The sequence below is a fragment of the Somniosus microcephalus genome, chromosome 5 (genome assembly GCF_052327205.1).
Source record: "Somniosus microcephalus isolate GS21.2 chromosome 5, FLI_Smic_1.0, whole genome shotgun sequence".
Classification (NCBI taxonomy): Eukaryota; Metazoa; Chordata; class Chondrichthyes; order Squaliformes; family Somniosidae; genus Somniosus; species Somniosus microcephalus.
This window is the reverse complement of record NC_140991.1, coordinates 7855275-7872957: the sequence shown is the minus strand read 5'-3', so window position 1 is coordinate 7872957 and position 17683 is coordinate 7855275. Positions and strand designations below refer to the sequence as shown.

The window sequence follows — 17683 nt, the reverse complement described above, 5'->3', positions numbered from 1 at the left end:
CCATAAAAAAATGCAAAGAAAGCACTTGGGTTTATTTCTATGAATTGATAAGCAGAGAAGTTAAGTTAAACTTGTATAGAACCTTGGTTAGACCACACTAGGAGCACTGTGAACAGTTCTGGCCTCTATTATAAAAAGGATGGAGAGGCACTGGCGAAGGTGTAAAAAAGGTTTACAAGGATGATACCAGAACTGAGAGGCTGTAACTATCAGGAAAAATTGAACAGGCGGGGGCTCTTTTCTCTAGAAATGTGAAGGCTGAGGGGTGACCTGATCGAGGCCTTTAAGATTATGAAAGGGTTTGATGGGGTAGACGTGGAGAAGTTGTTCCCACTTGTGGGCAAGACCAGAACTAGGGGCCATAAATATAAGATAGACACTAATAAATCCAATCGGGAATTCAGGAGAAACTTCTTTACCCAGAGAGTGGTGAGAATGTGGAACTCGCTGCCACAGGGAGTGGTTGAGGTGAATAGCCTCATTTAAGGGGAAGCTGGATAAACACATGAGGGAGAAAGGAATCGAGGGTTATGTTGATGGGGTGAGATGGCGAGAGGTGGGAGGAGGCTGGTGTGGAGAATAAACACCGGCACGGGCCAGTTGGGCCGAATGGCCTGTTTCTGTGCTGTACCTTCTATGTAATAGTATTCAGCAATGGACCTCTACTCACCACAATGGCATCACTGGCTCCGGTCGAGAGGAAGATGTTGTCTGGGTTGGAAGAGATGCCTCCGTCTCGGGTCTCTATGTATTTGGCCACATCCTGTCGAATGCACTCAATGCCCTGACTAGCGGTGTAGGCACCTGGATGAAGAGATTGATTCCATCGTGAATGCTGAACGAGGCCGGGCTCAACACCTAAAGCGCTCCAAGACTACAGCACACCCTGAATACCGGAGCCCTGCTCCACTCCTGCACAGGAACCTTGAAGGAATCATGGCCACTACTTTCTAGCAAGTCTGTATTTCTTTGTTAGATCTCATCCCACCCAACACCTTGACATCATGCCCCTCAAACCCTTCTCTCTACAAAAGGGAATTGCATTCTCTCCTGAACCCTATACTCTACTCCAAGGTCCATTTACCCTTGTGTCCTTGGTTATTTTTTTTGCGGGTGTACCTCTGTTCCCAACACCATTGTCCCTGTCAGCAATTTGAACCTTTTTCACTTTAACATAAGAATCAAAGAATCACACAGCACAGGAGGAGGCCATTTGGCCCATCGAGCCTGTGCCGGCTCTTTGAAAGAGCTCTCCAATTAGTCCCACTCCCCCCTGCTCTTTCCCCACAGCCCTGCACATTTCTCCCTTCAAGTATTTATCCAATTCCCTTTTGAAAGTTATTATTGAATCTGCTTCCACCGCCCTTTCAGTCAGCGCATTCCAGATCACAACAACTCGCTGTGTAAATATTCTCCTCATCTCCCCACTGGCTCTTTTGCCAATCACCTTAAATCTGTCTCCTCTGGTTATCAACCCTCCTGCCACTAGAAACAGTTTCTCCTTATTTATTCTATCAAAACCCTTCATGATATTGAACACCTCTATCAAATCTCCCCTGGACCTTCTCTGCTCCAAGGAGAACAACCCCAGCTTCTCCAGTCTCTCTGAATGTTTTTAGGACATTGGATTCAACGAGTCAATCCCTATTTGATATCTCTTTATTCCATCTACCCATCTCCCTCCATCCCTTCCCTCTCCACAACATCGGAATTGCCAGTCGGAAGAACACCAAGGCCAATCCACTTCGCCTTCTCCCGTCCTGGTAGTCGCACGATACAATGCTCATGGAGTTGTTGATTAATCCTAGCGATCAATCTCTGTCAATGAGTCTACAACAGACCCAGACATGAGGCGAGGAAAACCCCCAGTGGTGGAGAGCTTTGTATAAATCTTTGTTGATAATTTATTCCAAGACACTTGGATTCTAATCTCCCTCTTCCTCCAGGCTATTGTTTGACTCGAGTCCTCTGGCATTTCAACCTTTCCCAAAGTGAATGATTTTCTTTGTTCAATTTTGTTGATTCTCTTCAACAGAGTGGAGTCAACCTCCTCCTCCTTCAAATAAAGCAGGCCCAGCTTCCCGAATTAATCTTCAGAACGTGCATTCCTGGCGGGGGCGGGGTGGGGGGAGGTGGGGAGAAGCAGAATAGAAGGCAGAAAGAGAGTTGGAGAAAGGGGAAGGGGGAAAAAGGAGAAAGAGGAAGAAGGGAAGAGAGAGGGAGAAAGGGAAGAGCGAGAGAGAGAGGAGGGAAGAAGAGGAGACATGGGGATAGGAGGGAGATGAGCTGAGACAGATTGACAGAGAAAGGGAAGAGGAGAGAGAGAGAAAAGGGGAGACAGGAGTAAGAGGGGAAATGATAGTGACAGGGAGTAGAGATCGTGAGGGAGTTACAGGGGAGATGGGGAAAAGGGAATGAGAGAGGGAGAGTGTGAGCCAGCTGGAGAGAGATGGGGGGGAAAAGAGTGAGAGGCAAGTTAGAGGGACAAGGAGACAATGGGATAGATTTTGACTTGTGTGTGGTGTAACTGGGATGATCGTGAATCGGCAGCCCATTTTACATCTCTCGATGTCTATTTCCATTGAGAACTTCGGCCACACATTCAGGTAAGCATATTTTAGAAACTTACCTCTGTATCTAACCAGTGAGGAGGTAGATTGCACAGACTCTGTGAAAGCAGTAGTTTAGATAAGTTTCTCTAGTTCCATTCTTTCTCATGTCTCCCGTTTAGTTAGCAGGAAACTGTGGGGGAAAAATTCAGTTGGTTTGTGCCTCCCGTTAGTGCCCTAAGAGGGCGCTAATGGGGTGCAAAGCGACTAGCGCCCGGGCGCGGCGATGTTTGCGCCGCTCGCGAAATTAACTAGACATTTTGCGGCGGTGCTAAACACTACCGCCACGATCTCCTGCGCCGGCAGACTGTGACGTCAGTCGAGTGCGCAACGCCCCGGACCAGATATTGAGTGGCGCCCCCTGCCTTACCGCCTGCCGCTAGCAACGGCAGGTTGAGGGGAGCGTTTTACAGTCAGGAAGGGACTGGGGGGGCGCTATTTAAAGGCGACCGCTTCCTGCCTTTTTTTGTTGGTGACATTTTTGCACCACGCATTCTGAGAGAGAGAGAGACTTCTGGAGAGAGTCAACGCTGTGTGAAGGAGTTTTGGGTACTGAGCAGCACTTTGCAGGTTCATTTTGATTTGCCCTTCCTTGTATCGATTTAGAAGAGACTGTGGGGGCTGCACTCTGAGCTCTTTCCCTGGGTCTCTCCATTTGATGTACAGGTCTCTCCAGGCCGAGATTCAAGGCTGCGATGAGCAGGGTGTGGATGGAGAGCAAAATCAACCCTCCCCTTTAAGAGCTGGCCGGCGCCAGTGTGTCTGTGTTCCACTGCTGACTGACATCACATAAGCTTCACCAGCGCTCTGAAGTAGTGCATTGCTCCTCGGCGTTAGCGCCTTAAGGCAGGTGTGAAGTGTCTGATTTAGCACTCCAATCATCTCCAGGGGTGATAAAAGCCAAGTTTGCCGTCAGAGGTGATAATTAGCGCCAGGCGCTAAACTTTGCGCACGGCCGCTAATGGCGATACTGAATTTTTGCCCCTGTGTGTTAAGCCGTTGTGTTTCGAGACTGGTCTTACCAATACTCTTGCCCCCACAGCTGTCCAAGATTCTCTGCGCTCTCTGTTTGGCGTCCTCAGGGATTGTGTGATCACAGAGAAGGTTTGGGTACGTACAGATGGCCAGAACCTGTGAGACAGATGGATTGTTAGGACCAGCTAGGACAACAACATCTTGTACCTTTAACATCCCAAGGCGCTTCACAGGAGCGATTATCAGACAACATTCGACACCGATCCACATAAGGAGAAATTAGGGCAGGTGACCAAAAGCATGGTCAAAGAGGTAGGTTTTAAGGAGCGTCTTAAAGGAAGAGAGAGAGGTAGCGAGGCGGAGAGGTTTAGGGAGGGAATTCCAGAGCTTAGGGCCCAGGCAGCAGAAGGCACGGCCGCCAATGGTGGAGCGATTATAATCAGGGATGCTCAAGAGGGCAGAACTGGAGGAGCGCAGATATCTCAGGGGGTTGTGGGGCTGTAGGAGATTACAGAGAGAGGGAGGGGTGAGGGCATGGAGAGATTCGAAAACAAGGATGAGAATTTTAAAATTGAGGCATTGCCGGACCGGGAGCCAGTGTAGGTCAGCGAGCACAGGGGGTGATGGGCGAACGGGACTTGGTGCGAGTTAGGACACGGGCAGCCGAGTTTTAGATGAGATTGCGTTTATGGAGGGTAGAACGTGGGAGGCCGGCCAGGAGTGCGTTTGAATAGTCAAGTCTAGCGGTAACAACGGCAAGGAAGAGGGTTTCAGCAGATGAGCTGAGGCAGGGGCGGAGGCGGGCGATGTTACAGAGGTGGAAATAGGCATTGTTAGTGATGGAACGGAATTGGAGCCTGAAGCTCAACTCTGTCAAATAGGATAGCAAGATTGCAAATAGTCTGGTTCAACCTCAGACAGTGGTCAGGGAGAGGGCTGGAGTCGGTGTCTAGGGAACGGGGTTGGTGGCGGGGACCAAAGACAATGGCTTCAGTCTTCCTAATAATGAAACTCTGGCATGGACTGGTCGGGCCGAATGGCCTGTTTCTGTCCTGTATGTCCGGTGTAATTCATTGGCGGACATTTCTGCTCATTCAGGGCTGGATGCTGGACAAGCAGCCTGACGAGGCAGTGGAGGGGTCGAGAGAAGTGGTGGTGAGGTAGAGCTGGGTGTCGTCAGTGTACATGTGGAAACTGACGCTGTGTTTTCGGATGATGTCACCAAGGGGCAGCATGTAGATGAGAAATAGGAGGAGGCCGAGGATAGATCCTTGGGGGACACCAGAGGTAACGATGCGGGAGCGGGAAGAGAAGCCGTTGCAGGTGATTCTCTGGCTACGATTAGATAGATAAGAATGGGACCAGGCGAGTGCAGTCCCACCCAGCTGGATGACGGTGGAGAGGGGTCACAGAAGGACAGGCATGTTCCCAGCAGGTAACTCTACTTAAGCTTAAACTGCTGAAATTTCTCGTGACTTTAAGTCTGGGTGTAATGCCGGTTGCTAGGTTGGTGCTGGAGCAGTCCATGTACTCCAGACACAAACAGATTCCACAGAGAGCACCAGACACAGCAAGAACCAGTTAGTGGCAGCTCAATGAGACTGCTGAATAAGGAGGTCTCCACAGAGAAATAAATCTACGATGGAAAATATACCGAGCCAGTCAGACTCCAACCGTGCGACGACGAGTGACCCTCCGCCCCTTCAACAATCTCCCGCCCGCAAAAAACATCAGCTACCTGGCGAATGAAGGTGATCGGCTTCTGTCCCATGGCGTGTGCGTCTCCGATATTCGCTTTGATGACTTCGGAGAAGGGTTTGCTCACACCCTGCGGAGAAGGAGGCAGGAGGTCTGGGATCAGAAAATCTTAATGTGTGTCTCAATCCCGCGCAACGCGTCCAATACGCACAGCGCCACCAACCAGGACCTGGTACATGACTGACTTAGTCCAAGAGATCACATGACATAAATCACCAGGAGATCCATACTGTCGCTCTCCCTCACAGTATACACAGCACCTATAGACCAGGGGATCCATACTGTCGCTCTCCCTTACAGTATACATAGCACCTATAGACCAGCAGATCCATACTGTCGCTCTCCCTCACAGTATACACAGCACCTATAGACCAGCAGATCCATACTGTCGCTCTCCCTCACAGTATACACAGCACCTATAGACCAGGGGATCCATACTGTCGCTCTCCCTCACAGTATACACAGCACCTATAGACCAGGAGATCCATACTGTCACTCTCCCCCACACAGTATACACAGCACCTATAGACCAGGAGATCCATACTGTCACTCTCCCTCACAGTATACACAGCACCTATAGACCAGGAGATCCATACTGTCACTCCCCCACACAGTATACACAGCCCCTATAGACCAGGAGATCCATACTGTCACTCCCCCACACAGTATACACAGCACCTATAGACCAGGGGATCCATACTGTCACTCTCCCTCACAGTATACACAGCACCTATAGAGCAGGAGATCCATACTGTCACTCTCCCACACAGTATACACAGCACCTATAGACCAGGAGATCCATACTGTCACTCTCCCTCACAGTATACACAGCACCTATAGACCAGCAGATCCATACTGTCACTCTCCCTCACAGTATACACAGCACCTATAGACCAGGAGATCCATACTGTCACTCTCCCTCACAGTATACACACCCCCTATAGACCAGGAGATCCATACTGTCACTCTCCCTCACAGTATACACAGCACCTATAGACCAGGAGATCCATACTGTCACTCTCCCTCACAGTATACACAGCCCCTATAGACCAGCAGATCCATACTGTCGCTCTCCCCCACAGTATACACAGCACCTATAGACCAGGAGATCCATACTGTCGCTCTCCCTCACAGTATACACAGCCCCTATAGACCAGCAGATCCATACTGTCACTCTCCCTCACAGTATACACAGCCCCTATAGACCAGCAGATCCATACTGTCGCTCTCCCTCACAGTATACACAGCCCTATAGACCAGGAGATCCATACTGTCGCTCTCCCTCACAGTATACAAAGCACCTATAGACCAGGAGATCCATACTGTCGCTCTCCCTCACAGTATACACAGCACCTATAGAGCAGGAGATCCATACTGTCGCTCTCCCTCACAGTATACACAGCCCCTATAGACCAGGAGATCCATACTGTCGCTCTCCCTCACAGTATACACAGCACCTATAGAGCAGGAGATCCATACTGTCGCTCTCCCTCACAGTATACACAGCCCCTATAGACCAGGAGATCCATACTGTCACTCTCCCACACAGTATACACAGCACCTATAGACCAGCAGATCCATACTGTCACTCTCCCACACAGTATACACAGCACCTATAGACCAGGGGATCCATACTGTCGCTCTCCCTCACAGTATACACAGCCCCTATAGACCAGGAGATCCATACTGTCGCTCTCCCTCACAGTATACACAGCACCTATAGACCAGGGGATCCATACTGTCGCTCTCCCTCACAGTATACACAGCCCCTATAGACCAGGAGATCCATACTGTCGCTCTCCCTCACAGTATACACAGCACCTATAGACCAGGGGATCCATACTGTCGCTCTCCCTCACAGTATACACAGCACCTATAGACCAGGGGATCCATACTGTCGCTCTCCCTCACAGTATACACAGCACCTATAGAGCAGGAGATCCATACTGTCGCTCTCCCTCACAGTATACACAGCACCTATAGAGCAGGAGATCCATACTGTCGCTCTCCCTCACAGTATACACAGCACCTATAGAGCAGGAGATCCATACTGTCGCTCTCCCTCACAGTATATGCAGCACCTATAGACCAGCAGATCCATACTGTCGCTCCCCCACACAGTATACACAGCACCTATAGACCAGGAGATCCATACTGTCACTCTCCCTCACAGTATACACAGCCCCTATAGACCAGGAGATCCATACTGTCACTCTCCCTCACAGTATACACAGCACCTATAGACCAGGAGATCCATACTGTCACTCTCCCTCACAGTATACACAGCACCTATAGACCAGGAGATCCATACTGTCGCTCTCCCACACAGTATACACAGCACCTATAGACCAGGAGATCCATACTGTCACTCTCCCTCACAGTATACACAGCCCCTATAGACCAGGAGATCCATACTGTCGCTCTCCCACACAGTATACACAGCCCCTATAGACCAGGAGATCCATACTGTCGCTCTCCCTCACAGTATACACAGCCCCTATAGACCAGGGGATCCATACTGTCGCTCTCCCCCACAGTATATGCAGCACCTATAGAGCAGCAGATCCATACTGTCGCTCTCCCACACAGTATACACAGCACCTATAGACCAGGGGATCCATACTGTCGCTCTCCCCCACAGTATATGCAGCACCTATAGAGCAGCAGATCCATACTGTCGCTCTCCCACACAGTATACACAGCCCCTATAGACCAGCAGATCCATACTGTCGCTCTCCCTCACAGTATACACAGCCCCTATAGACCAGGAGATCCATACTGTCGCTCTCCCTCACAGTATACACAGCACCTATAGACCAGGAGATCCATACTGTCGCTCTCCCTCACAGTATACATAGCACCTATAGACCAGCAGATCCATACTGTCGCTCTCCCTCACAGTATACACAGCACCTGTAGACCAGGAGATCCATATTGTCGCTCTCCCTCACAGTATACATAGCACCTATAGACCAGGAGATCCATACTGTCACTCTCCCTCACAGTATACACAGCACCTGTAGACCAGGAGATCCATACTGTCGCTCTCCCTCACAGTATACATAGCACCTATAGACCAGCAGATCCATACTGTCGCTCTCCCTCACAGTATACATAGCACCTATAGACCAGCAGATCCATACTGTCGCTCTCCCTCACAGTATACACAGCACCTGTAGACCAGCAGATCCATACTGTCACTCTCCCTCACAGTATACACAGCACCTATAGACCAGGAGATCCATACTGTCGCTCTCCCTCACAGTATATGCAGCACCTATAGACCAGGAGATCCATACTGTCGCTCTCCCTCACAGTATACACAGCACCTATAGACCAGGAGATCCATACTGTCGCTCTCCCTCACAGTATATGCAGCACCTATAGACCAGGAGATCCATACTGTCGCTCTCCCTCACAGTATACATAGCACCTATAGACCAGGAGATCCATACTGTCGCTCTCCCACACAGTATATGCAGCACCTATAGACCAGCAGATCCATACTGTCGCTCTCCCTCACAGTATACACAGCACCTATAGACCAGGAGATCCATACTGTCGCTCTCCCTCACAGTATACACAGCACCTGTAGACCAGGAGATCCATACTGTCGCTCTCCCACACAGTATACACAGCACCTATAGACCAGCAGATCCATACTGTCGCTCTCCCACACAGTATATGCAGCACCTATAGACCAGCAGATCCATACTGTCGCTCTCCCTCACAGTATACACAGCACCTATAGACCAGGAGATCCATACTGTCGCTCTCCCTCACAGTATACACAGCACCTGTAGACCAGGAGATCCATACTGTCGCTCTCCCTCACAGTATACATAGCACCTATAGACCAGCAGATCCATACTGTCACTCCCCCTCACAGTATATGCAGCACCTATAGAGCAGGAGATCCATACTGTCGCTCTCCCTCACAGTATACATAGCACCTATAGACCAGCAGATCCATACTGTCACTCCCCCTCACAGTATACACAGCACCTATAGACCAGCAGATCCATACTGTCGCTCTCCCACACAGTATATGCAGCACCTATAGAGCAGGAGATCCATACTGTCGCTCTCCCTCACAGTATACATAGCACCTATAGACCAGCAGATCCATACTGTCACTCTCCCTCACAGTATACACAGCCCCTATAGACCAGGAGATCCATACTGTCACTCTCCCCCACAGTATATGCAGCACCTATAGACCAGGAGATCCATACTGTCACTCTCCCTCACAGTATACACAGCCCCTATAGACCAGGAGATCCATACTGTCGCTCTCCCACACAGTATATGCAGCACCTATAGAGCAGGAGATCCATACTGTCGCTCTCCCTCACAGTATACATAGCACCTATAGACCAGCAGATCCATACTGTCACTCTCCCTCACAGTATACACAGCCCCTATAGACCAGGAGATCCATACTGTCACTCTCCCCCACAGTATATGCAGCACCTATAGACCAGGAGATCCATACTGTCACTCTCCCTCACAGTATACACAGCCCCTATAGACCAGGAGATCCATACTGTCGCTCTCCCACACAGTATATGCAGCACCTATAGAGCAGGAGATCCATACTGTCGCTCTCCCTCACAGTATACATAGCACCTATAGACCAGCAGATCCATACTGTCACTCTCCCTCACAGTATACACAGCCCCTATAGACCAGGAGATCCATACTGTCACTCTCCCCCACAGTATATGCAGCACCTATAGACCAGGAGATCCATACTGTCACTCTCCCTCACAGTATACACAGCCCCTATAGACCAGGAGATCCATACTGTCGCTCTCCCACACAGTATATGCAGCACCTATAGAGCAGGAGATCCATACTGTCGCTCTCCCCCACAGTATACACAGCACCTATAGACCAGGGGATCCATACTGTCGCTCTCCCTCACAGTATATGCAGCACCTATAGAGCAGGAGATCCATACTGTCGATCTCCCTCACAGAATACACAGCACCTATAGACCAGGAGATCCATACTGTCGCTCTCCCTCACAGTATATGCAGCACCTATAGAGCAGGAGATCCATACTGTCGATCTCCCTCACAGAATACACAGCACCTATAGACCAGGAGATCCATACTGTCACTCTCCCTCACAGTATACACAGCACCTATAGACCAGGAGATCCATACTGTCGCTCTCCCACACAGTATATGCAGCACCTATAGAGCAGGAGATCCATACTGTCGATCTCCCTCACAGAATACACAGCACCTATAGACCAGGGGATCCATACGGTCGCTCTCCCCCACAGTACCTGTAGGTACACACACACTGACACTACCCGCCCATTAATCTCGTTCTTTCAGTCACTCCCCACTGACAGCCCCTCCACTTCCCCCAGTTATAGCCAGTGGACCTTGACCACTGTGGCCTGTATTTTCCCTGGGCAATATACTCGCATATAATACAGCACATGTATGATATAGGCCAACCCCCCTCCCCACTCTCCGGCCAATAAAAGCCTGGGACTCAGAAGGCTCGATTTTAACCCCCCGTGCCCGGCAAGAACAGAGCGTGCCTGGGGGTTAAACTACGACAAGAGTATTGACGCCTCTGTTTGCTCTGACCTCCAGTGGGGACAATATTTTAACTTGTTTAATTTTTGGGGGAGTGGTGTCTGTCCCATGAAAGTGTGTCCAAAACTGTACGCATCACTCCACTGGTGGCCTAATTAAGGACTTGATGAGCTGGACATTAAAACCTTGCCTCTAGATACAAACCCACAATCACCTTTGCCTCCTTATGGCCTTATCTACGCTTTAGGTCAGGAGTTCCAGGATTTTGACCCAGCCACGACGAAGGAACGGCCGATATATTTCCAAGTCAGGCTGGTGTGTGACTTGGAGGGGAACTTGGAGAGGAACTTGGAGATGGTGGTGTTCCCATGTGCCTGCTGCCCTTGTCCTTCTAGGTGGTGGAGGTGGCGGGTTTGGGAGGTGCTGCTGAAGGAGCCTTGGCGAGTTGCTGCAGTGCACACGGTAGAGGGTCCACACTGCAGAAATGAGTAATTCTACGGCCATCTTTGATGACATTTGTATCGAGACACCAGGGTCACTCTGCTCTTCCACTTCATTTAAAAACTCACCATTTGTGGTGCCTTTCCTTTCCCTGTTCTCACTTCCACAATCTAAGACCATGTTTCTACACTGAACAGCATTTGCCTCCTGCTGGACTTTCTACTTCCTCCTCTATTCTTTCACAGCCCTTGTCTCACAATTTGCCCCACCCACCAAGTGTCATCAGATAATTTGGACATTGTTCCCTCGGTGCAGATCATTTATGCACATTGTGGCGACACGCCACCATTGGACATAATCCGCTCACGGCGGCACGGACAGTTTATGCAGGCGCACTGCCGGCAGCAGCCGCCCCCAGCCGTGGGCCCTTTCCTCCGGCAACTTGTTTCCCGCAGGGACAGGCTGCCGGGAGCACTTCCTGTCTGGGGAGTATTTACGTGGTTGCGCGGGCTTTTTAAGCACTTGTTTTGCCATGATGTAAATTAAAGCAGTTGTGTTCCATCAACTCTGGTCTCGACTCCCACGTTTGCCGCGGTATCTCAACACTGGTGACCCCAACGCTCAGGACGAATCCTAAGCTAGCATGGTGGATACAAACGCAGTCACAGTTAAACTACCGGACTTTTGGGAGAACCTGGCCGAGGCCTGGTTCGTTCAAGCCGAGTCCAGATTCCTGCTGAGAAGCAATACAGTCGACGCTACGAAGTACGACTACCTCGTCGCCTCTCTCACCTGCACTGCAGCCCCTAAGGTTTGGGCAGCGCTGCAGGATCCACCAGAGGAAGGCAAGTACGAACATCTGAAGGCCGCGCTCCTTAAAACATTTCAGGCGTCCTCCTACCAGCGCAACTGCCAACTCCTCGACCTCCCAGGCCTTGGTGACGCTTCACCATCGGACCTGCTTTCCCACATGCTGTCCCTCTCGGACGATAAAAAACCCGGCGCCCTCTTTCACACGCTTTTCATTCGGCAGCTCCCCGCCAGCATCCGTCCGCTTATTGTGGAGTCTGGCTCCATGGACCTGAACGAGATAGCTGAAAAGGCCGACCGGCTGCTCTCCGCACAGACCGCCCGCGACGTCGCGCCCGACCTCATGGCAACGACCACGCGGTCCCCCCGGCTCACTAGGCCCGACCACCCTTCCACTCCGGGTCACTGCTACTACCACACCCATTTTGGCACTAGGGCCCAACGTTGCACGCCAATGTGCACTTTCAAACCCTCCCCCGCACCGGCCCCCACGATGGCCGCGGGGCAAAAGGGGCCCCTACTGTACGTCACCGACGACAGCACCAACCGCCGATTCCTGTGCGACACAGGAGCCCAGCACAGCATCACCCCCGCCTCCGCCCTCAAAATCCAACGCGGCGCACGGGGTGTCACGCTGGCTGCAGCCAATGGCTCTGACATCCGCACATACGGCACCCGTATGGTCACGCTCGACCTTGCAGGCCGCCGCTATCGCTGGGAGTTCCTCACAGCCAAGGTCCTCTGCCCACTCATCGGCGCCAACTTCCTACGCACCCACGGCCTCCTTGTCGACATTCCGAGGCACCGCCTCGTCGACATCAACACTATGGCCCCCATCCCTGGCGCAGTCACCCCGGCCCGTTCGGCCGGCCTGACGACCTACTGCCTCGCCGGAGCCATGGACGACTACTCGGCACTACTAGCCGAGTTTCCCGTCCTCACTAACCCGACCTTTTCGGCCAAAGCCGCCAAACACGGTGTGGAGCACTATATCCCCACCACCGGCCCCCCGGTCTCTGCCCACGCCTGCAGACTTGACCCGGCCAAGCTGGAAATCGCGCGGGCCGAGTTCACCACCATGGAGCAACTCGGCATCATCCGCTGCTCCAGCAGCCCTTGGGCCTCGCCCCTCCACATCGCCTCCAAGCCCGGCGGAGGCTGGCGCCCCTGCGGGGACTACCGCTGCCTCAACGACGCCACCACCCCCGACCGATACCCGGTGCCGCACATCCAGGACTTCTCGGCCCGACTGGCCGGATGAACCGTCTTCTCCAAGGTCGACCTGGTGCGCGGTTACCACCAAGTCCCCGTACACCCCGCGGACATCCCCAAAACGGCCGTCATCACCCCATTCGGCCTGTTCGAGTTCCTGAGGATGCCCTTTGGCCTCAAGAATGCAGCCCAGGCTTTCCAGCGCCTTATGGACTCAGTCCTCCGGGACCTGAATTTTCTATTCGTCTATCTAGACGACATTCTTGTGGCCAGCTCCTCCAAACAGGAACACCTCGAACACCTTTGCATCTTGTTCGGGCGCCTCGCCCAACATGGGCTCATCCTCAGCCCGGCGAAGTGCCAATTCGGCCTAGCTGAGATCGATTTTCTCGGCCACCACATCACCCCTGCTGGGGCCGTCCCCCTGCCCAACAAGGTGCAGGCCATCCAGCAATTCCCCCGCCCTAAAACCATCAAGGGCCTCCAGGAGTTCCTCGGGATGGTGAACTTTTACAACAGGTTCATCCCCAGAGCTGCAGCCCTCATGAAGCCCCTATACGATTCCCTTCGAGGTAAATCCGGCAAGATGGCCATAGCCTGGACCGCTGACACGTCAGCCGCCTTCGACGCCACCAAAAACGCGCTCGCCGACGCCACCCTGCTCGCGCACCCGAGGGCCGATGCCCGGGTCGCGCTCACCACCAACACCTCCGACGATGCGGTCGGAGCCGTGTTCGAGCAGTGGGTCAATGGCGCGTGGCAGCCACTCCTCTTCTACAGCCGCCAACTGCACCCCCCGGAGGTCAAATACTCTACTTTCGACCGCGAGCTCCTCGCGCTCCACCTGTCGGTCCACCATTTCAGGTTCCTCCTGGAGGGCCGCTCCTTTACCGCGTACGTGGACCACAAGCTGCTCACATACGCGATGGCCAAGAACACCGACCCTTGGTCCGCTAGGCAGCAACGCCAGCTCGTGGCCGTGTCCTAGTTTACCACGGACATCCAGCACGTCTCCGGTAGAGACAATGTTGTCGCCGACTGCCTTTCCCGTCCCGCCGTCTGCGCGAATCACCTAGCGGTCGACTACGCGCAACTAGCAGTGGCCCAGCTCACGGACCCAGACCTCCTCTCGGCGGCTACCAGCCTGCCAGGGCTACGCCTAGCCAAGGTCGCGCATGGGCCCGAAGCCACGGCAGTCACTTGCGATGTCTCACTCGGCCAACCCAGGCCGGTCGTCCCTGCAACCTGGCGCCGCCGCATCTTCGACGCGCTCCACAGGCTCTCCCATCCGGGTTCCCGCGCATCTGTTAAACTCCTCTCCCAGCGCTTCGTCTGGCGCGGCCTCAGCAAAGATGTTCGGACTTGGGCCAACTCCTGCCTCACCTGCCAACGGGCTAAGGTGCAGCTGCACACAAAAGCACCCCTGGGAGACTTCGAGGTACCCAGCTGCCGCTTCGACCACGTACACGTCGACATCGTCGGTCCTCTGCTGCCATCGCAAGGCCAAACTTATCTTCTCACGATGGTCGACCGCTACACACGCTGGCCCGAGGCAGTGCCGTTGACCTCCACCACCACAGCCGACATCGCCAGGGCGTTCGTTAACACCTGGGTCGCGAGGTTCGGCGTACCGGCCGATATAACCTCCGACAGAGGCGCCCAGTTCACCTCCGAACTTTGGACGGCCACAGCACGCAACCTCGGGGTGACGCTCCACCGAACCACGGCGTACCACCCGCAGGCCAACGGGCTGTGTGAACGCTTCCATAGGTCACTCAAGGCCTCACTCCACGCCAGCCTGCAGGACAGTACCTGGACTGACCACCTACCGTGGGTGCTACTAGGCCTACGCACCACGGTCAAGGAAGACCTCCAGTCCTCAGCAGCGGAGTTAGTCTACGGACAACCGCTGCGCGTACCAGGCAAATTCCTCCCGGAGGCTACCACGCCTTGGTCGGCCGAACAGCAGCGGCTCAACTCTTTCTCTTCCGCTCAACAGTTTGCCCCACTTCCGGTCAACTGACACGGCGAACTCGCACCTCACGTTCTGCCAAACTTTACAGTAGGCACGCTTCGTCTTCGTGCGACACGACGCACACCGTGGACCCCTGCGACCCCCGTACGGCGGACCGTACGAGGTACTACAAACCAGGGACAAGGTGTTCAAGCTGCGACTCGGCGACAGGGTCGACACAGTCTCCATCGACCGACTCAAACCAGCACACACAGAACCAGGGGAACAGGTCCCCGTGGCCCGACCTCCAACTAGAGGCCGTCCCGCCAGCAAGCTAGCACAGCCAGCGGCGAACCGCCCGGCCCCACCAACTAGACCGGCGGCCACTCAGAGCCGCTCCGGCAGAACCATTAGACCACCGTCATGACTCGTCCACTCCTCCTAAGCGGATTCTGGGGGGAGCTCTGTGGCGACACGCCACCATTGGACATAATCCGCTCACGGCGGCATGGACAGTTTATGCAGGCGCACTGCCGGCAGCAGCCGCCCCCAGCCGTGGGCCCTTTCCTCCGGCAACTTGTTTCCCGCAGGGACAGGCTGCCGGGAGCACTTCCTGTCTGGGGAGTATTTAAGTGGTTGCGCGGGCTTTTTAAGCACTTGTTTTGCCATGATGTAAATTAAAGCAGTTGTGTTCCATCAACTCTGGTCTCGACTCCCACATTTGCCGCGGTATCTCAACAACATCGTAAATAAGATTGATCCCAACAGACCCTGTAGAACACAAATCCTGCAAAGCTTCCTTAATCCAACCCTTTGCTTTCTGCCCCCACCCCCAACAAGGGAAATTAGGGACAGCATAAGATCCAAGGAGAGAACATATAAATTGGCCAGAAAAAGCAGTAAACCTGAGGATTGGGAGCAGTTTAGGATTCAACAAAGGAGGACAAAGGGATTAATTAAGAGGGGGAAAATAGAGTATGAGAGTAAGCTTGCAGAGAACATAAATATAGATATGTGAAGAGAAAAAGATTGGTGCAGTCAGAATCAGGGGAATTTATAATGGGGAACAAAGAAATGGCAGACCAATTAAATACATACTTTGGTTCTGTCTTCACAAAGGAGTTCACAAATAACCTCCCAGAGATGTCGGGGAACATAGGGTCTAATGAGAGGGAGGAACTGAATGAAATCAGTATTTGTAATGAAATGGTGTTAGGGAAATTGACGGGATTGAAGGCCGATAAATCCCCAGGGCCTGATAATCTACATCCTAGGGTAATTAAGGAAGTGGCCCTAGAAATAGTAGATGCATTGCTGGTCATCTTCCAAAATCCTATAGACTCTGGAACAGTTCCCATGGATTGGAGGGTAGCTAATGTAACCCCACTGTTCAAAAAAGGTGGTAGAGAGAAAACGGGGAATTATAGACCGGTAAGCCTGACATCGGTAGTGGGGAAAATGCTAGAATCCATTACAAAAGATTTAATAGCAGAGCACTTGGAAAACAGTGACAGGATCGGACAAAGTCAACATGGATTTACAAAAGGTAAATCGTGCTTGACTAATCTACTGGAATTTTTTGAGGATGTAACTGGTAGAATAGACAAGGGAGAACCAGTGGATGTGGTGTATTTGGACTTTCAGAAGGCTTTCGATAAGGTCCCGCATAAAAGATTAGCATGTAAAGTTAAGGTACATGGGATTGGGGGCAAGGTACTGACTTAGATAGAGAACTGGTTGGCAGACAGGAAGCAAAGAGTTGGAATAAACGGATCTTTATCCGAGTGGCAGGCAGTGACTAGTGGGGTACCGCAGGGATCGGTCCTAGGACCCCAGCTATTCACAATATATATTAATGATCTAGACGAGGGAACTAGATGTAATATCTCCAAGTTTGCAGATGACACAAAGCTGGGTGGGCATGTGTGCTGTGAGGAGGATGCCAAGAAACTCCAGTATGATTTGGACAGGTTGGGTGATTATACTGCATCTGCCATGCATCTGCCCAATGTGGATAAATGCGAGGTTATCCACTTTGTTGGCAAAAACAGGAAGGCAGATTATTATCTGAATGGCAATAGATTGGGAGAAGGGGAAGTGCAACGAGACCTGGGTGTCCTTGTGCACCAGTCGCTGAAGGTAAGCATGCAGGTGCAGCAGGCGGTCAAGAAGGCAAATGGTATGTTGGCCTTCGTAGCGAGAGTGTTTGAGTACAGGAACAAGGATGTCTTGCTGCAGTTGTACAGGGCCTTGGTGAGACCACATCTTGAGTATTGTGTGCAGTTTTGGTCGCCTTATCTGAGGAAGGATGTTCTTGCAATGGAGGGAGTGCAGTGAAGATTCACCAGACTGATACCTGGGATGGC

The 17683-nt window shown here is 52.3% G+C and overlaps 1 protein-coding gene across 5 annotated transcripts in view; it reads right to left on the bottom strand.

Annotated features, from left to right (window-relative positions):
- Positions 1-17683, bottom strand: part of LOC147116849 (alanine aminotransferase 2-like) — a 269062-nt gene that overhangs the window by 52077 nt on the left and 199302 nt on the right. For all 5 annotated transcript variants that reach the window (XM_085987256.1, XM_085987253.1, XM_085987255.1 and 2 more), the window contains 3 exons: positions 5323-5412; positions 3632-3740; positions 671-804 (listed from right to left, as the gene is read on the bottom strand). In XM_085987256.1, coding sequence (XP_085843382.1) covers positions 671-804; positions 3632-3740; positions 5323-5355 — 276 coding nt within the window. In that variant the 5' untranslated portion in view covers positions 5356-5412. The remainder of the gene's footprint in view (positions 1-670; positions 805-3631; positions 3741-5322; positions 5413-17683) is intronic.